Below are 25,929 nucleotides of genomic sequence, written 5' to 3' on the forward strand. Positions count from 1 at the left end.
TGCAGCGTGTTACCTTAAAATCTGGGTCACCTTATTGATAAAAAAAATAACGACGGTAATAATTTCTAGGCTAGGAAAAATTTTATTTAGATTAATTTGATTTGAGTATAATACAATTTATGAACTTTCTTAATTAGGTACAAATACTTAGCTCCATGGTCATAATTATTTTTTTTAAGTAAATTTAGTGATTTTAATATTCCGAATTTCCTTAAAAGACAATAAAAAAAAAATATAAAGAAACAATTTTCAAAGCAAAAGGTGTGACCATCCTTCTTGTTGTTTGATAACCGTAGTGTGGTATTTTTCAGCGTTCCACCAGTGGTAACACCACACCCGCAATAGTAGTTACGCTTGCGCATTGTAGACATTTTTTAATTACTAAATTAAACTGCTTAAATGTTTAAAACTAAGCCTGACAAAGTGCAAACAAAGTTATTAACAGTGTGGCAATGGGCTTGCAATCAACGACGAGCTGCCAACTAAATAAATAGGTGCCTAGAAAAGTGCAACAAAATACGCCTGGCAGTTTGCGCGCGTGTGTGTGTGCCATTGATTACATAGTTGGCATAGGCGAAGATAGGTGCGAGCGAGAGGGGGCAACACTGGAAAAGGGGCAGCGACAGAAACCGCATTCCATTTCCAGAAATCCAGGTTGCAGCTTCCATCCATGAGAAAGGTGCGAATGTCCAAGATCGAATTGTGGTTTCCAGTTACCATTATTAATTTCCCCCCCAGTGATCGATCGCCATGCACCACCATCATCCGCCGTTGCCCATAACAGGAGCAAGTGGCTCCACGGCAGCGGGAGCAGGAGCAGCAGCAGCGGAGGATGCACCACCTGCTGTGGTCGCCGGACCTGCCACCTCCTCCACTCCGTCTGGATCCAATACCCAACAACACCAGAGACGTCGCAAGAAGCGACCCAATTACAACTACAATGGCATCCGCACCGTGGAGGTGCGACGCGGGTACAATGGATTTGGCTTCACCATTTCGGGGCAGCAACCTTGCCGGCTATCCTGCATCATCAGCAGTTCACCCGCCGAACAAGCAGGCCTGCGTTCCGGCGATTTCCTCATCTCCGTCAATGGCCTTAACGTCTCCAAGTTGCCGCATGAAACCGTGGTCCAGCTAATAGGCAACTCCTTTGGAAGTATTCGCATGCAGATCGCCGAGAACTACTATTCGGATAGCTCGGATGAGGAGAACGCGCATGCCACGTTGAGGGGTCAACTACTGGCCGCCAGTTTGAGGCACAAACCCAGGTTTCTCCACCACAAAGCCAAGCTCCACAGACTGCGTAACTCGCCCCAGAAGAAGTTGCCGCTGCCCGATGTAGAGAGAGTAGAACCCCAGAGCTCCAAGACATCCCCTGACCACCTGACACTAAGACCCGTCCTAGAGGATGCCCCCGTGGCAGCCAATCTATCCAAAGCAGCGGATGTGGCCAATGTCAGTGCCATGGTGCGGGCGGTGGGCAGTGCTGCCCTGGAGTACCGCGTAATTGTGGGCTATCTGGGAACCATCGAGATGCCCAAGCAGATCTCTCATAGCTCCAAATTGCAGACCGTGAGGTCCTGCATCCGAAAGCTGCGCCAGGAGAAGCGACAGCCTACCATTGTGCTGATGTGCATCACGCCGGATAGCCTATGCCTGCAGAGCGCCGGTGGCGGAGTCCTGGCCACCTACTCCTCGGCGAGACTGAACTTCGTCAGCTCCTCGTCGGAGAGCGAGAATCGCTTCTTTGGCTTGGTGACCAGCGCCGTGCACAACACCCAGATCGAGGAGGAGTACGAGCCGAGTGCCGGGAGCGGAGCAGCTGCTGGCCACATCAGCATCTCGCATAGCTGCCACGTGTTCGTGATCGACACCAAGTTGATTGAGCATGCCCAGCACTTGCAGCGGGCCCATGAGTTCCGGCTGCAGTGCACAAGGGATCCCATCTCGAATTTGTGCCTGGAGTTTCCCAACAACTCGGAGTATGTGGTGAATCTGGTGCGCAGCATGTACACCATGCGTATCCTGCCGCCTGCCAGTCGGAGTCATCAAGTGGACTACGACGGTCCGGCTGCCGCTGGAGGAGCAGGAGCAGCGGCCCACTCGCCGCAGCCATCGAACCACAGCGAGATCTCCACCACCACTTCAAATTCCGATTCTGGGATTGGCTTCAATAACGATTGCACGAATATCTCGGATCGCATCCTGGTCGTGGACTTTCTGGGAGCAGGAGCAGGGGCTGCGCATGCAGGGCCACCGAATCACCCGGCGCCTGCGCGTCCACTAGGCATTGTGGGAATTCCGGACAACCGACTGACTGTGCGGGCCATGCCCGATCATGCTGCCCTTCTGAAATCGCCGCCAGAGAGCTCCTCGCTGCGGCGACCCAATCTGTTGGCCAGCTTCAACCTGATCAAGAGTCCTGCCACGAATCTCACTTCCACCCGCTCCTGTGATGATGTCCTGAATCTCTTTGTGGACGATTCGCCGCGTGCTTTGGGCGCAGTGGCCTCCATGGACGACATATCGTTGCACTCGGCTGCTCCGTCTCTGGATGAAGCGCACACTTTTGCCCATCCATCGTGTGTGCCCCGCAAGATGCGCAGATCGCTGGTTCTGGAGACGCCAACGACGCCGCATAAGCTGAGTGCCCAGGTGTTTGGTCAACCTGGCTCCCGACACTCGCTGGGATTCGAGGCCATCGACAGCGTCCAGTCGTCGGTCAGTGAAGCATGCATCGATCAGCCCATGGACACGTGGGCCAGCCTGCAGAATCTACACAAATCTCACAGGGATCGGGCCAGTCTCTCGGCCTCTTCATCCTCACACTGCCTTTTGGAAGCTACAAACAGCGAACCGGATCTGGGGGTGAGTACAATTTTCTGTTACTTTCTTTTGGATAATATCTTAGAAAGCCTTTCGATGTATATATACAATTTAAGGACTAAAATCAGGTTAGGTTTACCACACATTCTGTATTTTTCAACACCAGAAATCTGTATAATTATTTATAACATAAAATCAAGCTGGGGATTTACAAATGACTGGAATCATAGATGATAATTTGGAACTTACGCTAGATATTAGAAACCAATTCTATTAAAAGTGCTATAAATCATAATGTGATTAACCATCTAATATCTAGGGACTTTTGTGGCTTTATAAAAAGTACAAGGGTGTTTTTCAGCATTTCTAAAAATAGATTAGGACTTGAAATTGTATTTGGCTTTACCAAGAAGTTTAGAACTCATTCATGGAGTCAGTTTTGACTCTACTGTTTTATTTCATTTTCTGGTTAAAAACCTTCACTATTTTATTTTAGGAAGATCGTTGAAATGATATTGATAGAGAAATGATTTGTAGCTCTCCTCTTTGCACCCAAAGTTTAGAACCCTCATCATTTGTGAACCGTTCCTGTGCGCGGGTAAAAATCTGTTTACCTGGACGCGCTCGAAGTTACCTGCGTTCTCGGAGCTTATCGCTCCACACTCCTCGCTCTCTGGCCACCCAGATAAGGGGCCAGAGCTCTCCGAGGCACTCTCTGGTTTTAGTGGGCCATATATCGGCGATTCCTTTGTCAGTTTGCCCGGGGTTTAGTAGTCACAGTGGGGCTTTGGCAATCGGTGGCCACGGTTCCGCTATCCAACTCCAATTTCGCGGACTTGTCTAGAATTTACGACTCCGATCGCTACTATCGGAATCTGGGGAACCGACCGCGTCACGGGTGATAAGGGCGGAAATCGCCGGCTAAAAATAAAGTGCTCCGATCCAATGACGTCATGCGCGTAGGTCACGACTGAAAACCGAGCGCCGCCTCCGCCGATTCCTCAGACTCGGGCTTAATTCAATCTAAAGCAATTAATGGCGTGGCCGTCGGCTGACCTTTTCACTCCTCCAACCGCTCCACAATCCCCCCAATTCCCGACGGCTATTCGTTATTTAGTTTGATTTTCGATTTGACAACACGCGATTTTTATACGATTTTGTGCGATTTGGTCGCTCGTTGCGACGGTTTCACTTTCGACGCTGTGTTTTGATTATTTGTTTTGTTTCATATGTGCATATTAAAAATAAATAAAATTACCGTCGCGAAAAGTTGCTCCATAAAAAGTTCAACGCCAGTTCAAGGAGCCCTGCGTCAGCAGTTGCGACTGAAATAAATATAAATAAATTCTCATTACGATAAAAAACAAGAAGAAATCAAGAAAACGTTCACAAATTGCAAGTTCAATTGTTTTATACAGCCAAACAAAAGGCGTCTCAATGCAAAAATGTCATTTCGAGAACTCGTTTGTGGCCTGTACTCCGAGGAGAATGAGGTAAGTCGCCAACATGTGAATATATATCTCACACATCTCACACTTATCGGTTCCCACTTGATCGATGACTCCCCCTAAAACAAACTTGTCAAGCTATTGGGAAGTCTATCTAATTATGCACAAGTCAACCGTAGTAAGGGAGAGGTTTCGAATACCCTAGGTGGAATAATTTATATTACTCACATTGTGTGTCCATTTCCATTACAATATTTGCTTAGTTTTATGCCTGACTGAATCAGTCCTATTCAGCCTTTTATCACAACGTTCCTTATCCCACACACCACAAAAATGACTAAAAGACCAAAGTGTCTTTTTAAAATACCATTTGTTGGGGCTTGGAATTGGTAATCTGTGTTTGGGGCTTTATTTTGTTTGCTTATTTCAGCACGTTCTTGCACCTTCGATAGAATGCTCTATTTCTTTTCTCATGGTCGCAATCGACAAACAGTGCTACCATTGTTTACCAATCCATATATGTATCTGCGACACCTGGTAAGGTGTTAATTGTATTACCCTTTGAATTTTTTTTATGTGCTTGGCTGCTTGTGATCAGTTGAAGATAGGGATTGGTGACCCTGATCCCTTCTTCAGTTGAATGAAGGGTGACCCAGATCTTATGTGACTCATAACTTGATATATTAAAAGCGAATGGCGAAGTGGGATTTCCCATTTATTTCTTTGATAATATGTTTTTTATAATATGCATTGAAATGCTGTTTTTAATTTTAGATCCATATTCATTCTCAATTTTATGAAATTATGTTATACTAAGAAAATATAATTAAATATCGAATCTTCCGAACCCTTGTTGGTTTTAGCAGAATTCGATCAATCAATTCTTTATCTGATAAATTCCAGGTGTGTATTAGCAGCGTACTTTATGAATCTTTTGGGGAAAAGTTAGTTAATTAAGTTTCATTAGCACGACAGGTATTTTCTAAGCTTGTTTGTTCTGTTTTAAAGATTTCAGAAAAGATAAACAGCTGGGGACTAATGAGTAAGCATGTCAAGTGCACCTTCGACCCCATATCACTTGTGACAGTTGACTTATATTTAGAAGCAATTTTTAAACACGCAATCGCAATCGGGGACATAGTTGGCCGGGTGTTCCAACAGGTTGACTCTCGTCTGACGGCATTTTGGCGGCAACCTGCGTGGTTTTCCCTTGAAAAGGTGGTGTGGCACATGCCGTCACAGGTGCAACAGAAAACAACCCTCGTGCTATGGGGAATTAGTAGAAAAAGTGGCAGGGGCTGCCCGCTAAATGAACGTTACTTTGCTTCCTTCCTGGCCAAAGGATCGTCATGGGAAATGAGTGCGATCCAAACTCATGACTTTCAGCTACATATCTGGCAGGTTGATTTTTGTACGTTTTCTTTAATGGTAATGGTAATTTAAGTTGAGCCACGAAGCGGCCTCTGAATGCGACTTCTATTACCTCATAACGTATTTACCAGCTGACGCTGTGGGAATGGAAAACCCACAAGCTAGTCGGCCAAATGTATCTATCAGATACATACGTAAGATGTGTAATTTTCGATGGGAATTATTGTCTAAAGTTGTTTCGCTGCGATCATCATCATCGGTCTTATCAGTATGACTGGCTGAGTGCCCCGAAAATGCCAAAGGCCAAACACAAGTGGCAAATGACAAACAAAATGTTTATTTTTAAATTGCATTATATTTAGCTGGCCGATCAACATAGCCGTGTGTGTGCAATTGTTTTTGTGCTTCCATGTTTTTGATAGCAGCGAAAATAAGAGCGAAAATAAAAGCATTGAATGGGGCAGTCCGAAGTACGTCAGAAATGCTGAAATGCTGCTAATAATAAACACCTTGCGCTCCAGGCACGTAACCTGCCAATTGATATGACCCAAAGCAGTTGTCTGAAAAAAAACCCAAGCGAAAAGAGCCCTAGGCGATCAGATGATCTGACTATTATATGTAGGAAAAACACAGGTTAATCGGTTTAAAATGCTTTCGAAATGCATACCTATTAAAGAAATCTGGCATTCTAATCTAGAATATTTCCAATTAATGCAGAATTCTTGGATCCAAGTTTTAGTTCTTAGTAAAAATCAAAGAGGAATCATAAATGAAAATACATAAAATATTTATTTTTGGGAAAGTATATTGGGAAACATTAATAAAAAAATACTTATGAATGTTTTAATGTGTGGCTTTTATTGGGATAATAATTGTTTTTGTATCAGATTAACTGGAAATTTATTGTGTACTGAAAAATATGTGAAATATGTACATACACGACTTTTGTAAATTTAACTACCGTTTAAATATCTTGAAAACATATGAATTTGGAAAATTATTGAAAACTTTCCAGTGGAAGGGAAATATTACTTTATCCGCTTCTCTGCGCATTTTATGACGTCGTAAACTTTTAATTATAATCATTAGAGCTACACTAACTTATTTTAAACGATTAAAAGTGTTAGGATAGGCTTTTAGCATTGTCTGACTCATTTTATTCGCTATGATTATTAATGGGTAAACGACTATTACATATATTTTGAAATCTTCAAGGGTGGGCTTATCAGACCCAATCGCTGTGTGCACTGCAGGGTATAAAATCGTTATAAAATTGACTGCAGTTTCGAATTTATGCATTCAGCAAGTGGCAGGAAAACACCTGACTCTGCTATTCATTTTCCACCCCGATGTTGGTTGTTATGATCAGGTTTTAGTGACTAACCGAGCGACAACAGCAGCAACAACAACAACAACTGCAAAGAGATAGAACGGCGAAAGCGGTCGAAACCGCCTGTAAACCGCGAAGCGATCAAAAACGCGCGCACGCGCTCTTTTCCTCTCACTCGCACCCTTTGGCGTCGCCCAACAGCTGCGTTGTTGCTGTTTCAGCTGCTCATTGCCATGGGCAATGTGTTGTTGTTTTCCATTTGAGCCAGGTTAACAGCGACCTAAACGTCGGACGTCGCTTACAAACTGTGAGTCAGTCATCGAGCGCAGTTCATTCGATCACAACGTATTTGGTTACCTTAAAGTAAAAACGAAAATCAATTTGGAAAACCGAGCAGCTAGCTTAAATTTACCTAGTTAACTGGGCCAATAACCTGGCTTTCAGAAATCTAAAGTGTACGTTTAAAAATCTATAATTAAATACTAATTGAAAACCAAAACACAAGTTTAAATATTAAAAAGACTCAAACCAGAATGCAAACAAATAGAAAATTGAAGAATCAAAAATTGAAAACTGTGATTTCAACTATTTATTGATTGAACTGGGCCAAATATTAAATAGCTATTAAATAATTACCTTGGACCCAAAAACACAAAGTGTACGTTCAAAAATCCATCAACGCCCCCAAAAAAACATCTCGCCCTCGCATCAAATATTGCCTGGATAAATAAAAACAGCCAGTCAATTGAACTTTGCGGCCTGTTTTCTGTGCTTTTGGCCCCAAAAATAGAATGTGCTAAATAATATACAAATTAAAGGAAAAAAGAGAGCATGGAAATGTTTTCTTCGTTTCATAAACTGAGCAAATTCCATCGCACACAAGCACACGCACTAAAAACATTCCGTTTCGTTGCCTTGATATGGCAAATAATCAACCAAATGAAATCCCCAATCGACGTCACAGCTAAAACCGCGTAAACCCCAAAAATCGCCCTCGAAACGCTGGCAAAACGCTAGCGACTTAAAATACCAGAAAGTATGATTTTGCGGTATTTCCCGCCAGACATATTTGATAATTAATACATGGCGAGTGGGAGTGCGTGAATGTTTTTATAAACTTTTCTTCGAACACTTTGAGAACTTAAAAAAATTTAAATCACCCTGCAAATACCAACTGTGCAATAAAAAAGCAAAGTTTTATTCAGAAATAATCGCCTGCCGCTCGACTGTTCCCTGCAAAATCCCCATTGAATCAACCCACGAGTTCCTTATTTATTTGCTTTTGGTGTAAACGAACCCAAAAATTCACGCCAAAAATGATTCCACTTAAAAATCGAAGATGAAAAAATCAAACAAATCGCTGACTTGCTGCTTCCACTTAAATGCCAAAAATAGTCGATGGGGGCCGATATTCCGATTCTGACCTATTCAACGGAATAGCACCAGACAGCTTCGCAGATTTATTACACAGGCCGTGATTCCTGTGGAATTTCCCCGAATTTCGCCAAAAGACGCCCAATTTAATCACTTTACTAGGGGAAGTATTCTCATCTCATCTCATTTCGATCCATTCTGGTTCCCCTAATGATGTCACATTTCGTGGCGAAAACAATGAGACGCAGTACGAGAAATCACTTTGATCTATTGTCGTCATTGAAGCCGATCGATTTGAGTTAGTCACACTGTAATTTTCAGAGAAACAATAGTTGTTTTTAATAATGTAGAAAAAACAAAATCTCCGAAGTGAGACGTCACTCGACAATCTAGATTATTATTCATGAAAATAATATATTTCCAAAATGAAACATCATAAAGCAAAAATTAATTCTTTATATGTATGTATGTATGTATAGGATGTTGACATCATATTCCGAAAAATGAATTACTTGAAATGCACATTTAAAGTATGAAACCATCATGCGATAAGAACTCTATAGTTAACATTAACTGACTAATGTTAAAATTATGTGCGATATGCCAGAGAACTCCATACTTAATTTGTTGTCTAATTTTTTTTAATATGAAATATTATAACTTTTTGCACCACAATGAAATTACGAATACATTACATGTATTTAATGAACGAATTCCTTTTGAATTAGGGCTAAGTCTTTGATTGTTTTTGCATGTGGAAAGATCTGAGAATAACAAACTTAATGTGACGCGAGTGTTGGCACTTCATGACTGGGTTCCTTCTGGACCTGGAGTTGAAGTTGCCCTTAAGAACCTCAAACGATATGACACCCGTGAGTGGTCACGATTCTCCCTGATACATATATTTTCTCCATTTGGGTCAGAGCCATTAAGTTCTTGGCTCATATTGCGCAGTCACACTTTTCTTAGTGCTTAGTGTTTACACGGGAATTCCGAAGCTATTTTTGATACCCAAATATTGATAAGAAGGTTTGTTGTTGAAAGTCAACAACAAAGTCGGGGTAATGCCAGATGCCAGATTGCAGATAGGGGGAAGCGAGTAAAGAGCTCTTTTTATGGCCGCCCCATTAGTTGTGTTCTATATATTAAAGCCGTAAACATAATTTAAACAACTCGTGATTGCCTTCGTGCCATCTTTTGTTTGGATTATGAGGTCCGATTTGTTTTTCATATAAACTCATTTGATCCCACACTCTTCGATTGCGCAAACCTGCTGGCATCTCCTTATGGGCCACATTAGGTGACGCATCACGGGTTCCACAAACAGACAGCAACATCGACATCGACAAGTGACAATTTCCGTCAGTGTTTAGTTATTCCAATTGCGAATCGCCCGTCTGAAGAAAGCAGTAAACGGTGGAGAGCCCATAAAAAGTGCTTACTCAACAGCGAAGAAGTCTGGGGCGCAGGCGTCCCAGAGAGATACGTTCTCGAATTTGCATAGCTTTTCCCCACTTGCGTGAAAAGTTTACCTTTGGCGGGCCGTTTGGATGGGGAAATTCAGTCGTACGCGAACAGTCGAGCAGCGTGAACGTGGCTAAAAACATTTTGGGAGTATCTCCCCCAAAAACCCCAAAGAACTTTGCATTTTAATTGCTCAGTGCTGAGAGCTTTTGAAGTGCCAATAATAATCAAATAAAATTAAACCCATTTAGGCAAGTGCGCGTCATGAACAATTCGATTGGCCGAGGCAGTGGCTCCAGAATACCCATCGCAAAGACCCAGGAGAGCATCGCCAGCATGGTGGAGCGCTTTGTCCAGTCGCTGAGCCAGCTGAATGACTCCGGCACCTTCGACAGCAGCTTCGAGATCAAGCGGATCCATCCCGGCACCTCGGCGGGCTCCACGCCCAAGCAGGTGCGACATCGCTGCCTCACGGAGTTGGATCGCGAGCAGTTGACCCGCTTCGTCCAGGACTTCGAGGAGCGGCAGGCCAGCACTCCGAAGGCCAAGTCCAAGATAAGCTCACCATACATATGCCGCAAGGCCAGGGAGTTCTGTCAGAGTGCCAGTGGCAGACGCAGTGCCTCGCCGCAAATAAACGTTGTGCCGGAAAGTGCAAGAGAGGAGGAGCAGCAGCAGGAGCAGGGGAACCCATTGCCCAGGAGATGCGCGGAGGCGGAGGACCTGATGCCACCACCCATGGCCATGGCACGGGTCCAGGCGGAGCGACGCAGCTGCCGCAGTGCCTCCCGTGTGCTGCAGTTCTTCAGTTCGGCCACCAAACGGCGGAGTGGCAGCCGGAAACTGAGTGAGCCGGAGCAGGAGGATAATCGCGCCGATTCCCCAGTGCTCATCCGTGTCACCAGAGACCAGCAGGATCAGCAACTGGGCTGCATGCCACTGCCGGCTCCTGGGGAAATCCCCACCAGTTCCGAGGACGAGGAGGAGCACGACGACGGCATCAGCTCGGCCAGCTCCAACCTGACCTCTCAATCGGGCAGCTCCAATAGCCGAAATCTGTCGCCGGACTCCTCCTTCGAGATGCACGCCCCACTCCTGCCCAGCTTCAAGGTCACGCCCCCACGGGCGGTTTGTCGAGCGGGAAGAAATGCCGCCTGCGAGTTCGCACGCTTCCTGCGCGGCTCCTTTCACTCCAAACGGGCCTCGGTGACCTCGTTGCGGCGCTCCCTCAGCGATCCGGACGCAGTGCAGCAGATGGACTTCAGCAAGCCGCCGCCACTTCGCGACACCACCAACGTCATGCGCGTGAGTCACTTCTAGATTCCATTCACAGCCCAGGGGAATTAATCGCCTGGGCATACACTCAGCACAATTGAGGAACTACACTTTGGGCAAATGCTTACAAAATTACAATAATTTACAAATACTCTGTATTAATATAACCTAAAGGGTCGGCAATAAGACTGAAATCTCAGTATTTGGACAAGATTACACAACTAAGATAAGATAACTTACAAATCAATCAACATTTTTTTAATTACATCATAAGTACATAATAATATTTAAAAAAAAATTACATCATTAATATAGTTTTCCCATATTTTCATATAAGACAAACTAATAAAAACGAATACAAATTGAGTATGTATTTTGGATTAGCGGTTAAGTCAATCCTTAAAATTATAAACTTTTAAAATAAAAACACAAGTTAGAATGTCTAAATCAATTTAGAAGTTCAAATTTTACAAAAAAACATTAAAATGTTGTTCCTTGAGAATTTCACAGTCTATAATAAATTTTTAAATTCTTTAAACAAGAAGCTTAAAACATTATTTTTTTTTTATTTAGATAGATACTTTCTAAAAATTATTGTAATTTTGTTGAGTGTACTTCCCCAGCTGGCGCCATTGTGAGTCGCCTCGATTCCTTTTACCCTTTTCCGTTCCGATCCGTTCAGTTCCGAATTTGTTTACGCCAAACTCTTCATAATTTTTCGCTGGAAGCTGTTTATTTACGTCCGAGTCGTCGTCAATCAGTTGCCATTAATACGGGCCCGTACAATCCAATCCGTTGATGGTTGTCCGTATGGCGGCACCTGGATTCCAGCGAATGCCCCAGAGTGATCCCCAAATGATCTTTGAACCCGTCGCTTTTGTGGTGTTTACCCTGCGATGCACCCTGGATTACGCCATTCATTTCTAGTTTATTGGCCAATAAAATATATTTGTTTGTTATGCCACAAATCGATCATCGTTGCATTCTGCGCAGAATCTGGGCTGAAATTGAGGATGATCATTTACGATGTCATTCACGATGTATGTACATATGTGCAATAACCAGGTGGCATTTGTAATAAAGAGATTAGAGATGAAGACTTTTATTTGGGTCTTTGAAATATATTTTTTTTAGAGAACATTTAAATTAAATAAATCTGATTATTTATTTTCCCAAATACACCCCCTTTTTGGTAAAGATTCATCAGTAGATGGGCGTGTAATACTTTGATTTCTCTTGTTTAATAACACTTTTTCCTATATGTATACGAGGTGACACCCTCGGAGTGAAGATGTCCCCATCTAATTCCAAATCGGGACATCGCTTGCCAGCCATAATGACTTTCTAATTATCGCATTTGCATGGGCGGCGCGTGCCGCATTTCACTTTTCAATGAGCCCCATTGTGGGCCTGCTGGTCATCACTTGCCTCGTCGGTTGCCAAGTGGGGAAATAGCCCACGCCGATATTTACCATTCCCATTGATCAATAAAGAAATTAAGTAAATATTCTCTTTGAATTGCCCACACATTGGGCCGTATAATAGTCGTTAAATGTAAAAATTCCAAGCACATTTCCGTACTACTCCTGTATATTAATACATATATGTACATATGTATGTATGTATCTTCCGCCTGGAGCGTTCAGAACGCATATGACCCGCATTATCTTCGATAAAATTAACGAAAAACGAACAAAAAAATAGCAGTGAAAACAAACAGCATGCCGGATATTTAATTTAATGTGCGCAATTGTTCAAAAAAGCAATACAGGCAAACTATTGTAACTGAAAAATGCTTGTTTGTTTAAATATTTGGGGTAAATTCGAAACAAAAACAAGAATTAATATTTTAAAATATGTGTATTTACGAACAATAGGTTATGGCACAAAATGTTTTTTTTAAATTTATTTTTATTTTAACAATATTATAAAAAATAGAGATTTCTGAAAATGTATCTTTCTGAGGCTCTACTGTAAATCACAAATGCAAAACGGGTGTTGTTGTTGCATTCATGGGTCTGGGAACGGAACAACAGATGGGACTGGGGCAATTGGTTTATTCACGCACAAACCGCAGAAGCAAACCAGAGCAAAGTGCGTAAAATGTCGAAAATTATCGTTCCCTTTCTTTTTTTGCGTACTGCCATTAGCTAAACAAATCATAAATAACTGTGAAATTATAGACAAAAAATGCACACGCGGCGAAATGGGAAAAATAATAGTTTTCCAGTAATCCCGTGATCTGGAAATTGGACGCAGATGGGGGTCTTCCACGCGTTTCTTTAGATTTTCCGTCTTTCCATGCTCTTTCGTTCTTCTATCTTTACTTTTGTATATCTGCAAATTGCTTAATTTATCAACCAAATGCGCAACAACAAAAGCTGCAGCCGCCCGCATTCCAGTTTCCTTTGCTTGGCATTTTAATTATTCCAATTGTCTGGGGCTCTCTTTGTTTACATTACTGGGAGGGGGATCGCATAATTTATTTGCCAGCGTGTTTTGGCTATTTTTAGAGCAATTTATTTACTCGGCGGCATGTTTTTTGCAAACTATGTACATATTAGGCCGATTCCATTGCCTACCTAAATGGGCAAACAAGTCATTTGTTGTGCAAAATAATGGACAAGACGCGCTAAGCAACTTAATTAATTGGGTAAAAAGACAAAAACTAATGTAATTAAGGCATATCAAAAAATGCGTCACTTGGGGAGAGGGAACGAGAGAGATAAAAAGAGCGAACACACCCACACAAGCTGTGCAAACTTGTATCTGTGTGCGCAGTTCATTCATAAGCAGCAAAGCAAACAACAAAAGCAATTTCCAGCAGCCGGTGTCAGCAAATAGGCAAAGGCAATAACAATAATAACAACAAAGAGCAATGTACAAGGCAGCAAAAAAAAAAACAAAAGGCATTCTCATTCCCATTGAAAATGAGTAAGCAGCACACTCACAGTCGAGTTCGAATTTCGAAAATGGGAGAGTTAACAGCTGGAGGAGAGCGCCAATTGGATGCTGTTAAAATGAACAACAACAGCTGTTGGCCCCAAGATCACTGTCTCGCTCACTCTTAATAGATTGCTTTGTTGTATCTTCAGATAATGTTAAGGTTTTTTTGTTCACAACGTCAAATGTATTTAGCTGTATAGGAAAATTATATTGAAACATATTTTAAGACCATTCACATATTCTTAATAAAAGAAAAATTACACTTACGATCGATGCTTAAAATATCAGCTCTCTCGCTCTCACTCCGCTCTCTCATTACTTAACATTTCTGTTAAGAGAATATCGAATCATTGCACTGCTGTTAGCCAAACCTCAACAACTTCACAGATACTTTTGCGTTTGAATCGACGGGTTCGCGGCTCTCCGGTCGGTTTTCATTTTCCGAAAGATACAAGTACTTCCAAGTGAAATAAAGCAATTACATAAAGTCCAAAGAGTGAAGTGAAAAGTGCGGTGCGGCGTAGCGAATTCCAGTGCGAGAGTTAAGCTAAAGCCAGTTGACAAAAGCGTCACGTTTTCGCTTTCTGCCATTGTATTGCCCACGCACTCACACAAAAACACACCTGGGCTTTAAATACTTGGAATACCACAGAAAGCAACAGAAAGTTGAAATCTTAAAACGCCGCAAAAATATAACCAATCCAGAGAATCCGAAGGTTTGTTCTGCCAGACACACGGGTTTATCAACGCTTATGGTTAGTTTATCATTTGCATTTCTAATGAGACTATCTTCATCTCTCTCCTCTTCTTTCTCTTTGTCGCATGAGCCACCCCCAATTCGCCCACTTTTCGCTTTATTTTGAATCGCAGGCCTCTCCCCAGATAAGATTCGTTTTCATTGTTGCCTATATAAGAAGTGTGCGCCCACAACAGAGGTCATAAATATATTCCTACGAGAGTTGCATTTTATTTTACTTCCATAAAAACCGATTTCTTTCTTTCTTAAGAACAAAAAGAGTTTTTTTTGGGGAAAATAAATTTCAATTGGCTTGATAATAATAGGTAAATGTATCAGTGGATACTAGTTCAATATTATTTAGAGAAACGTTTAAATTCACACCCGTGTAGATACCTATGTTACTTGGTTTAAAAAAAAAGAAGCTTGAGTGTCTTGAGTTAGGATACAAAATTAAGAAGGGACGCAAAATGATGAATGTTGTTTAAACATTTTCTCTAACTCATTGCAATACATACACATATACTTATATTTTGTTTAAGTCATAGACCCAAAACAATTTTCTATTTATTAAAAACATCTGCTTGCGCCATTAATTTGAGAGTATATGTACATTTTCGTAGGCAGGCATACAATCATATTTCTGTACATATAAGGGCTGGTATGATTTATCAACGATTCTCCGAATTTCTGGCACACTTCGGGGAATACCTACGCAGAGGCAAATATTTGTGTCTTTGAATGGAACCCAAAAAAGCCTCTTCGTCATACACTCACATTTGATATCATATTTGCCATATAAGCAGTGCTATCTCCTGAAATGTACATATTTCCCAAGAAACCGATATGCGTGATATTTGCTTGAATTAACTGGGGAGAGTATGAAATACGGGTGGGTACGCCGATACCGAACGAGACTACGTGATATTCTCAAGTGTCTGGGGAATGGATTACGGGTGATTTCACCATAATGGACGCCCCCCAAGAATAACCAAAACGAAACCCTTCGATGGATCTCAATTTTCCATCATGTCCAGCAGACCGTTGCGGTTTCATCGGCTCCAGACTCCAATTACCGCAGACCTGCTAATTAAGTGCCACCCTAGAAGGCGACAAGTTGCAGATCGGTTGGAATTGGGATTGGGATCGGGATTGGGTTGTGCATATAGGGAAATTATATTATGGCCAAGCACAAAAGAGTGGTAACCCGAGCTTAAAGCCATTGCGGATAATTCACTCGTGGGACTTTGTTTGTTTTCTGCTCTCCGCCGCCTCGAAATGCAAACTCAGCTCAATGACTTGGCACTCGGATGGAGAGCGAGCAAGGGAGATGAAGCCAAACCAAAGAGTTGAGCCGAGTCTATAAGTACACAGGGAGAAAATTACAACAATCTTGAGACATTAATTATTTAGTAGAGAGCCCTTTCTTCTGTGACATATCACTTTATGTTTACGAAATAATATTTTGAAAGGCATACTTAGATAAAACAATTAAGATGTTTTCCTTAAGTCTAAAAAAAACTTTAGTAGTTAGAAAATTAATCAGATCTTCTTATTCTAAATATCTTCGATGAAAATAGTTTATAAAGTTCATTGAGAAGCAAAGGACTTACAAATTCTTGAGCTTCAGATAATAATTACATAAATACTAAGTTAAAAGCCCCTGAATGGAAATTAATTAAGTGCCACGGGTTAATATCACGAAATAAAGCAGTGTTTAATAAGCCACTGTGGTTATTATATTGTAGTTATAATAATTTTCCTCAGTGTCCAATGATGAGTTTAATATGAGGAGACAGAAAGAGAGGGTGATGTGGATGTGAACGTACCCACCATGGCGGCACCGGAAAATGTCCAAGTCAGTGTCCAGTGAAGCGGGGAAAAGTGTTCCGCCCCGCACTCCCTTTTCTGTCCAGTGAACGGAACGGAATGTAGATTGCTGGTGCTTTTTTTTTCGGTGTATGCTTTGCTGTGTGATTAAATAGTGGTTGTACGGTTAGCTTGGCCAAATTCGGTTGCTTTGCCCCTTTGCTTCCATTCGATTTCGCATTTGCAGCTTGGAGCCGACAATCTGTGAATTAGCCGTCATTTATTTATTTTAATTATTTTCTTTGCCAAATTGCTCACTTCCTACTTACCGCCTGTGGACCCCCTCCCTCCCTCCCTCCCCCGCAGTCATCGCCCATTGTTTGGCAATCAGCGTTGATTTATGTTCGCCTCTCTGCTTTTACTCGTTTATTTTGATGAGTGTTTGTCAGCTTGTTTGCACCGCCTGGAGAATTTGAGAAATTTTAGGCCCCTTTCCAAGAAAAAACAAAGCCAAACTCAAGTGCAGTTTGAGTCGTTTTTTAAGTGATTTCTGTTCTTTGACCCATTTATTTTAATTTTTTTAACAGAGCGATAAACATTGAGTACTTTGGTTTTATCATGCTGCTTTGTGTATATATTTATACACTTCTATATCTTTTGCATTTCTTATGGCGTCACAAGAATATTTCTTAAGATGATGAAATTACACTTCATTGAACCTCTTGACCATAAAACTATGAGAATATTTTATAGGAGTTACACACATGATGGCAAAAAAGCCATTTCATCTCAATCCGCTCAATTGGTGGCATGTGTCGAACCAATTTATAAATTATATAAACGAACTTGCCGTGCTCGATACAAATTGGTTTCTATTAATGAACACAAATGAATGAAAATTGTTGGTCCCCTGTTAAGTTCGTATGGGGAGTAAGCTGAAACCAACCGGAAATGTTGAAAATTTCTCTTTTATCTATAACAATCAGCGCCAAGCCGACAAAACAAATGTATTTTAGTGTTTTTTTTTTTTTTGAGCTGGGAGTGAGTTATGGTTTCTGCGAAACTTGAGATCTGAATAGAATGACGGGCTTAGGAGTGGAATTCATTAATCTCTAGCCATAAGGAGATGGTGCACAAAAGCTGTCGTTAAACGAAAAGTCGGTGGGAAATGCACAAATACAATGACCAGTAAGGGACTAGAGATTCTCCGTCTGTTTGAGCAGCGATTATCGTAGCTCCAAGTGCAGTAAATAGAAGGGAATGGGGCATCGCCATCATCATCATCAGCATAGGGGAACTCAATTCAACTCGACTTGAAGCAACTCCCATGGAAACACTCCAGAATGTCTTAACACACAATTGGGAAACATAGTTTTCGAAGGGGAACCGCCGGACCATGCGTCACAAAAACAAATTTATGAGTTGACTTGAGGTTATCGTGCCCGTCTGACCATGATAATGACGGTCTCCTCTGGATACCCGCAATTTGTAGTTGTGAATGGCCCATGAATCGACGTCTTGTTTCTATTCTTTTTGGTACTTGCACTTGCAACAAGTTCATTTTAATTGAAACACAAAGGGCTTATGTAAAATAACAAACATATGTTGTTGGAATATATAATTATTCTCCCAAAAGATTTGAAATGTATATAATAAATAGGAATTTTCATACATCCATGTGTTTCACCATTTAGCAATGGGGGGAGTTTTTATTTGTCAATACATTTTATTTGCGAAAGTGCTTCATACCATTTCGAGTTTTTTTTTTTTAGTCAGACTAGTTTTATTTTATTTCTATTACACACTATTTTACAATATCTTAAACTGTTTTAATTGGATTAAATTTGGGAAAAGTTGTTTAGATGCTATATTGTTATTTGATTAAATAGGTCTGCATTGAGACACCTGCTTATAAAGCCTTTCTTCCTGTTCACTCTTCCAGAACCGCGCTCTGCCCGCCAATGCCTCGCCTTTTCGCCGAGCCTGGGGACAGTCTTCCTTCCGCACTCCCCGCTCAGACAAGGTGGCCAAACAGCAGCAGCAGCAGCAGCAGGGCCAGTCGTCGCCTGTGAGACGCACTGCCTCCATGAACGCCTCCGACAACGACGTGTACATCAAGACGCTGATGATGGACTCGGACATGAAGGGGACGCGCAGTCAGCAGCAGCTGAGCCTGCTGCAGGTGCCCAAGATCCTGACCACGCCGGCCCCGCCCTCCGCCATCACGGTATCCGTTGCTGCAGAGGATGCGGCCCAGGATCACGGCTGTCCCAGTAGCTGGGGTGGCTCCTTCGAGCGGATGCTGCAGGACGCCGCCGGCATGCAGACCTTCTCCGAGTTCCTCAAGAAGGAGTTCTCCGCGGAGAATATCTACTTTTGGACCGCCTGCGAACGTTACCGCCTGCTGGAATCGGAGGCGGAGAGAGTGATGCAGGCCCGTGAGATCTTCGGCAAGCATCTGGCCAACAGCAGCAGTGATCCCGTCAACGTGGACTCGCAGGCACGCAGCCTTACGGAGGAGAAGCTGGCCAGTGCCGCCCCGGACATCTTTGCCCCGGCCCAGAAGCAGATCTTTAATCTGATGAAGTTCGACAGCTACCAGCGCTTCATCCGCTCGGATTTGTACAAGAGCTGCGTGGATGCGGAGCAGAAGAACCAACCGCTGCCCTACAGCGGCATGGATCTGGACGAGCTGCTGAAGACGAATTTTCACTTGGCCGCCTCCTCTAAGGTGAGTGCTTTATCTATACATATCAATGTGAAATACCTACTTTATTGAATATCTTCTCTCATGGCAGCTCAAAAAATCGGCTAGCAATGCAGAGGATCGGCGGCGCAAGAGTCTGCTTCCCTGGCATCGAAAGACGCGGAGTAAGTCCCGTGATCGCGCTGAGATAATGGCTGACCTGCAGCACACGCTGATGCCGGCGCCACCACTTCCGCCACCTGCCCTGCTCACCAGTGCCTCGCTTAAGCTCGTCTGCGGACAGAATTCCCTGAGCGATCTGCACAGCTCTAGGTCATCGTTGTCCTCCTTCGATGCAGGCACAGCGCCCAGTGGACAAGGAGCCAGTGCGGAGAGCGTGTGCTCGCTGTGCCGGGTGATCCTCACCGATGGAGCCACCACTATAGTGCAGACGCGAGCTGGAGAAACAGTTGGCGAATTGGTGGAACGCTTGCTAGAGAAGAGGAACCTAGTGTATCCCTACTACGACATAGTGTTCCAGGGCACCACCAAGTCCATCGACGTGCAGCAGCCGTCGCAAATGCTGGCCGGCAAGGAGGTGCTGATCGAGCGGCGGGTGGCCTTCAAGCTGGACCTCCCCGATCCCAAGGTGATCTCTGTGAAGAGCAAGCCCAAGAAGCAGCTGCACGAGGTGATCCGGCCCATACTCAGCAAATACAACTATAAGATGGAGCAGGTGCAGGTGATCATGAGGGATACCCAGACGCCACTTGACCTCAATCAGCCCGTGACGATGGCGGATGGACAGCGGCTGAGGATCGTGCTGCTCAATTCGGATTTTCAGGTAGGCGGCGGCAATAGCATGCCGCCGAAGCAAAGCAAACCGATGAAACCGCTGCCGCAGGGCCAACTGGATGAGCTGACGAACAAGGTTTTCAACGAGCTGTTGGCCAGCAAGGCGGATGCGGTAGCCACTGAAAAGCCACGGCCCAGCGACCAGTGCTCCATGAAGTCCAACGAGGTGCCCTCGGAGGCGTCGTCCTCGCTGTTCGAACGCATGCGGCGTCAGCAGCGCGATGGCAGCAACATTCCGGGCAGCAAGCTGCCCAAGCTCAAGAAGAAGTCCACAAGCAGTCAGCAGTCCGAGGAGGCGACTACCACGCAGGCGGCCGCGGATCCCAAGAAGCCGATAATAGCCAAGCTGAAGGCTGGAGTGAAGCTGCAGGTGACGGAGCGAGTAGCCGAGCACCAAGGTGGGTAGCCTTGCCGTGCCTGCGCCAGAGAATCCAAACTAACTGCTTTATTTATGCGATTGCAGATGAACTACTCGAGGGCCTGAAACGGGCACAGCTGGCGCGGCTGGAGGATCAGCGTGGCACGGAGATCAACTTCGATCTGCCCGATTTTCTGAAGAACAAGGAGAATCTCAGCGCAGCTGTCTCAAAGCTGCGCAAGGTGCGCGCCAGCTTGAGTCCCGTAAGCAAGGTGCCATCTTCGCCCACGGAGATTCCCCAGCCGGCGCCACGTCTGTCCATCACACGCAGCCAACAGCCGGTGTCGCCCATGAAGGTGGACCAGGAGCTGGAGACTGAGTTGCCTGCCGGGACGAAGGATCAAACGGAATTTGCCAAAGCGCCGCCTCCATTGCCACCCAAGCCAAAGGTGCTGCCCATCAAGCCATCCAACTGGGGCGTGGCTGTGGCCCAACCGACGGGCAACTATTGCAACAAGTTCTCCCCCAGCAAGCAGCTGTTGACATCACCCAAAGAAGCCTCCAAGCCGGCAACGTTTACGAGCAAAATACCACTGGAACTGGGACGCAAGTCTCTGGAGGAGGCGGGCTCTCGGTGTGCTTATCTCGATGAGCCCAGCAGTAGCTTCGTATGATTGAATTGTCTTTACTGATCTTGACTGTATATACATGTGCACTATTTATTGATACTGTTTTATCGTATTCCCTGTTAAATGTCCACTTTTGTATGTAAACTACTGAATGAAACGCCTGTATTTATAAATAGCAACAGTAAGATTTAGCTTTACTACATTTTGTATAAATATACCACAAACATGAAATAACTCTTATGTTTAACTCACTTGGGATGGTTTTATCCTTCAAAAGTAGGTAAATATTTTATAACTGCTACGGCGGTATGAGGCTATCGAATTCGTAGCTATATTTCTAATCAGCATCAAGAGCAAAGTTTAATAGGTCAAGAGTTAAGATTCTCAAAATTTGCAAAAGTATATATTGTTGATACGGGCTTATCAGAGGCTTTCGTTTGAACACGTTTTGTGCTTGGCATTTAGTTGTCAAAAATCTTTGCTCTGGAAATGTCAGTGTTTTCTTTAGCGCTGTTCGCGTTTTTGCTTTTTCACCAGGGATTAGCTTATCTCCTGGATCGAGAATGTGGGGGTCGTATGGAAATAAGCTTTAAAGTTTCTGGTGGTGAAGACGCCCAATATTACTTTACACCCTGGATGGCCAGCATATACGATAGTAAGAGGACTTTTATTGGCGGCGGAACTTTAATCCACAAACGTGAGTACAAGAACATTTACATATAGTAGAATCATATATTATCTTCCATTGCCTTCAGGATTCATTCTAACTGCTGCCCACGTCCTATCTAAAAATCCAAAGTAAGTATTTTTAGGCCGGATGAAGTTATGATCGATGTTAAAATATCTTGGCTTAGAATCGTGCGCTTGGGGGAAAAGGACAGAAGGTGCATAAATACGAAATGCGATAAGGTGACAGAGTATTCGGTGGACAAGGTTATAGCCTATAAACCAGGATCTGATTTATGGCACGGCAATGATATAGCTCTTCTAAGACTGAACGCAAATGTGGAGTACAATGGTAAGTGTGGCGCACATGGGAATTCGTCTGTTCTTTGGATTCAGTGCTCCTAATAATTAATTCACCTGCAGAAGACAGGCTGCCAATTTGCATTATCGTGGATGACGCGGTAAACTTCGCCAATGTAAACAAATTTAGGGCTTTCGGATGGGGTAAAACAAATGGATCCGCAACGCATATGAGCGATATCCTCAAGACCATCAACCTGGTCCGAAAAAACCCGAATGAATGCGAGCAATCCATGGGATTTTTGGCAGGCGATTCGCTGATCTGCGCCGGATCAGAAAATGGCGACACTTGCCAAGGCGACTCCGGGGGTCCACTGGCGGTGGAATATAATTACGAGGGAAATACAAGCTACACTCAGATTGGGATCGTGAGCTTTGGTCCCAACAGTTGTAATAGTAATAGCTTATATACAAATATTTCAATCTACAATCACTGGATAGCTGAAACGGTGCACGCTAACGAGGAGCAGCTCTTATTTGAGAACTGCGGCAGCCATTGGAGTGGTGGCATTGCAGTGCGTCTATGGGAGCTATTCTTTCTTAAGCGCACTGTAGCCGGCACCTTAATCACAGACCGTAAGAACTTATTTTGCCTAATTTCGAGTACATATGACTAAATATTTTTTCGAATCCCCAAGAATTTGCCGTGACTGTTGCTAGTGCGCTCCAAACCAAATTCACTAATATGTAAGTACTCTTTGAACTTGTCTTTTAATATTGATTGAGAGTGATTTTACTTTTAATCAAATTATTTCTAGGCCCGCTTATTAAACTTGAGTTAATGTTTTTATTTTTAGAAAAGCAAAGTCGAGATATTCTGAGTATGATGTTGTTGAGATCATTAAGCACCCTGAGTTCTCTAATTCACCAATAATACAGAATGATATAGCTTTGCTTAAACTAAAGAGAAAGATACAAATATCATGTAAGAAAGTCTCAGTTTTCTCCAATTCTTTGTCATATAAAAAATGTATTTTCTTTAGATCTTGTGAAGCCAATCTGCCTTGCAGTGAACTCCTTTCCTCCAAAAACTTTTACTGCCCTTCTCTATGCTTACGATAGAAAAAAACTGGGTCTTCAAACCAAGCATTTTAACACCATCACATGTTCCTCTACAGTTGATTCCAATCAATTTTGTGTCGACAAACCTCATGATCTAGAATACGATTTACCGGGTTCGGCGTTATTAACTTATAATGAGATCAAGAACGTCAACAATTATCTTCTGATTGGCATTATAAGCCATTTTAGGGATAGTGAGATCGTATTTACAGATATACGAAGCTACGCCGAGTGGATATCGAAAACGGTAAAAATATGATCATTATTGTTACTATAATTCAATTGAAATATAAATAATAAATGTGCTGAAATAAACGAGAAAACAATGAACAACAAACCCATTATAATTTATTTTTTGGAATTACCCAAAAGAAATATAGAAATATATTTCCCTTATCTCTAAAGCTTTGCATGGCCAATAGATAGGTATTTATTACACGCGTCTTAAAATAAATTAAAATTTGTGTATGTATTTGCAATAATTTTAAATATGAGTTCCTGAGAATCGTTGTTTAATAGAACTTCCATTTAAAGATTATTTATTTTAATGTCCCTTACGTAAAACCGGACAAAAGAGTTGTCAAAAAAATGTTATTATATTATTTCATAAATTCGACTATATTTCAAAATTTATGCAATGCAAAGTAAAAACTACATTTAATAATTCCATGATGACTAATATTTCAACGCTGTCGATTAACTTATCTACAAGTTCAAAATAATTAAAGCGGTTAATAGTATACGCTTAAAAAAATAAAATTCGTTCTCTTCTTTTGTATAGTTTTTTTTTTACATATCGGAAAAACAAACTCCTAGGACTAAACAATTTCATTTTCATATCGCTTTGACGTTCTATCTCTTGAGAAATTAAACATTCTACTAAAAATACTAATTAATTATTATCCGATATTCCATTTTTTCTTAATCTTACTTTTACTAGATTTATAAAATAAAAAGAGAAACAAATAAAACAAAAGCAATGTTGTTTAAAATTATAATTTCACTTGTTGGCGACTCAAAAATCATTCGACAACATAAAAGCGCATCCTTCTGAGCCGCCAGGCGGCCCACAAAAAATACAATCAAATGGCCAGGGAAGGTTTCGACCGGCTCTCAACCGGGGTGGCAAGTTGCAGTTGCTCCTTGGACTGTTCGCTGCCCGCCTCCACCTGCTTGGCCTCCTCGCCGCCACTTAGCTCCTTGGGGGGTTCTTCCTCCACATCCTCGATAAGACGATAGGTTATAGGAGCCGGATTCTTGGGCGGTAGCCAGTCGGGAATGATCTTGTCGTGCAGCCGCCACTTGCCGTACTCGTTGGAGATATGCTTTTCGAAGACCACATACTCCAGCACGTCTTTGGTGAGGATCTCGCTGCCGTGCATCAGCCGGCCGAAGCGGTCGTAGATGGCCAGCATCTGTTGGCTGTGGAAGCGCACGGTGACCTGAGCAAACTGGTTTTCTTTGGAGATCACCTCAGTTACACGGGCGTGGACGACGCGCGGTGGCTCCAGCGACTGGAGGAACTTCCAGCGAATGGTCTTGTCCTTGACGTTGTGCATCATCTCCGGATAGCAGCGTTCGCTGACGAACTCGCGAATCTTGTACTTATCCTTGGCGGCCATGTGCGTGTGCGCCTGAATGTAGATATCCTGGGCCTCGGCGCCGAACTCGTCGGAGCTGAAGCTCTCCTCGTAGGAGCGAATCTTGCGTACGGCCATTAGGCTCTTCGACTTTTTCTCGAGGAACTCTAGCTTTTGCTTGGCGCCAGAGGTTGAGATGATTGACTTCTTGCCATCGCCCTCGGGCGGTACATACGCCTCGAAAATGCCACCCGTGCAGCTGATGTGAAATGGGCGTTCCATCCAGGGACGGGGCGGCAAGACACCACGCTCCTTCATCCGGCTACGCATCTCCTCTTTGCTAATATCCTCCTGTTTCTCGCGCAGATTGGGCAAATCCATCTTGACGAACTTCTGCTTGCGTAGGCGCTTGAACTCGGGCTGCCAGTGCTTGGTCTGTCGGTGGCGCACCTGCTGCATCTGGAGAAGATTCTGAAGCGGAGGAGCGAGCCCGCCTAGGCCCCCAGACGTGGCCGCATGCTGGGCGCCGGGCATTACCTAAGATTATCAATGAAAGGCTCGTAAGTGGGGATCTCTTTGACTGCTAGACCAATAACTCACTGACCTGCAACAGTTTAAGACACGTTTTGACCGACATAAGCTTTTCCATCGAACTTTGTTTATTATATAAATAAGGAACTCCTCAATAACAAACCCTTTAAAATTAGCTAACGCGTACCACTGGCAAACGTGATTGCACTCATTCGATAGGTTCGAATAGGTGAGCAAACCGTTATCGAGTAAAGGGAGATTTATTCGATAAAATGCGGGAAAATTTGAAAAATGTTCAGTTTATTGAATAGGTGCAAGAAATCTTTTCTGACGCCATAAAGCATATATGTGAGTATGAGGACATTAAAGTGTAATTATATAGATGTAAAATACTACATTGATTTTAGGCTTATCTAGAATAACCATTTCATTATTTGGCCAGATGATAAATATCTTTGCCCAGATTCGTGAGCTTAAGGTAAAATAATATAATAGTAAATCTTATACCTAGCTATAAAGCTTCCCGACTATTGATACCTGGTTACCAAGAACGATATAGCAATTTTCTTGTAGTATATATAGATATGTATTCTTGATCAGCATACACGGCGGAGTCGAACCAT

General features: G+C 43.0%; 3 protein-coding genes across 8 annotated transcripts; 2 read left to right on the forward strand and 1 right to left on the reverse strand.

Moving 5' to 3' along the window:
• The first annotated feature begins 326 nt into the window (after positions 1 to 326).
• On the forward strand, positions 327 to 21,341 carry LOC108047425 (regulator of G-protein signaling loco). Of its 6 annotated transcripts, none has more exons than XM_017127590.2 (5): positions 327 to 679; positions 739 to 2,868; positions 18,522 to 19,310; positions 19,378 to 20,518; positions 20,584 to 21,341. In XM_017127590.2, exons 2-5 carry the CDS (start codon positions 751 to 753, stop codon positions 21,150 to 21,152), a joined length of 4,617 nt encoding a protein of 1,538 aa, XP_016983079.2. In that variant the 5' UTR covers positions 327 to 679; positions 739 to 750; the 3' UTR covers positions 21,153 to 21,341. The 6 variants fall into 6 exon arrangements, with proteins under 6 accessions (XP_016983079.2, XP_016983082.2, XP_016983084.1 ...); XM_017127593.2 differs by having other exon boundaries at positions 19,378 to 20,490; positions 20,584 to 20,674; XM_017127594.1 differs by lacking the exons at positions 327 to 679; positions 739 to 2,868 and adding exons at positions 7,303 to 7,430; positions 10,065 to 11,118.
• A 256-nt stretch (positions 21,342 to 21,597) lies between these two features.
• On the forward strand, positions 21,598 to 24,051 carry LOC108047444 (chymotrypsin-like protease CTRL-1). The gene is made up of 7 exons (XM_017127630.2): positions 21,598 to 21,804; positions 21,863 to 21,905; positions 21,962 to 22,125; positions 22,197 to 22,709; positions 22,772 to 22,820; positions 22,931 to 23,058; positions 23,117 to 24,051. Exons 1-7 carry the CDS (start codon positions 21,684 to 21,686, stop codon positions 23,452 to 23,454), a joined length of 1,356 nt encoding a protein of 451 aa, XP_016983119.1. The 5' UTR covers positions 21,598 to 21,683; the 3' UTR covers positions 23,455 to 24,051.
• Positions 24,052 to 24,175: 124 nt separating this feature from the next.
• Positions 24,176 to 25,494, reverse strand: LOC108047445 (probable 39S ribosomal protein L45, mitochondrial). The gene is made up of 2 exons (XM_017127632.1): positions 25,380 to 25,494; positions 24,176 to 25,312 (listed from the first exon to the last, which is right to left on the reverse strand). The coding sequence occupies exons 1-2, from the start codon at positions 25,422 to 25,424 to the stop codon at positions 24,278 to 24,280; spliced, it is 1,080 nt and encodes a 359-aa protein (XP_016983121.1). The 5' UTR covers positions 25,425 to 25,494; the 3' UTR covers positions 24,176 to 24,277.
• Between the last annotated feature and the right edge of the window lie 435 nt (positions 25,495 to 25,929).

This window comes from Drosophila rhopaloa, unplaced genomic scaffold, assembly GCF_018152115.1.
Source record: "Drosophila rhopaloa isolate 14029-0021.01 unplaced genomic scaffold, ASM1815211v1 contig_167, whole genome shotgun sequence".
Taxonomy (NCBI): domain Eukaryota; kingdom Metazoa; phylum Arthropoda; class Insecta; order Diptera; family Drosophilidae; genus Drosophila; species Drosophila rhopaloa.

Excerpts from the sequence above, each read along its gene's own strand:
- LOC108047425 (XM_017127590.2), top strand. The coding sequence starts at position 751 with ATGCACCACCATCATCCGCCGTTGCCCATAACAGGAGCAAGTGGCTCC. Across the intron at positions 19,311-19,377 it reads ACTTGGCCGCCTCCTCTAAG|CTCAAAAAATCGGCTAGCAA; the intron begins GTGAGTGCTTTA and ends CTCTCATGGCAG. Across the intron at positions 20,519-20,583 it reads GCGAGTAGCCGAGCACCAAG|ATGAACTACTCGAGGGCCTG; the intron begins GTGGGTAGCCTT and ends ATGCGATTGCAG.
- LOC108047444 (XM_017127630.2), top strand. The coding sequence starts at position 21,684 with ATGGAAATAAGCTTTAAAGTTTCTGGTGGTGAAGACGCCCAATATTAC. Across the intron at positions 21,805-21,862 it reads CGGAACTTTAATCCACAAAC|GATTCATTCTAACTGCTGCC; the intron begins GTGAGTACAAGA and ends CATTGCCTTCAG. Across the intron at positions 22,821-22,930 it reads CAAACCAAATTCACTAATAT|AAAAGCAAAGTCGAGATATT; the intron begins GTAAGTACTCTT and ends TTTTATTTTTAG.
- LOC108047445 (XM_017127632.1), bottom strand. The coding sequence starts at position 25,424 with ATGGAAAAGCTTATGTCGGTCAAAACGTGTCTTAAACTGTTGCAG. Across the intron at positions 25,313-25,379 it reads CGTGTCTTAAACTGTTGCAG|GTAATGCCCGGCGCCCAGCA; the intron begins GTCAGTGAGTTA and ends TGATAATCTTAG.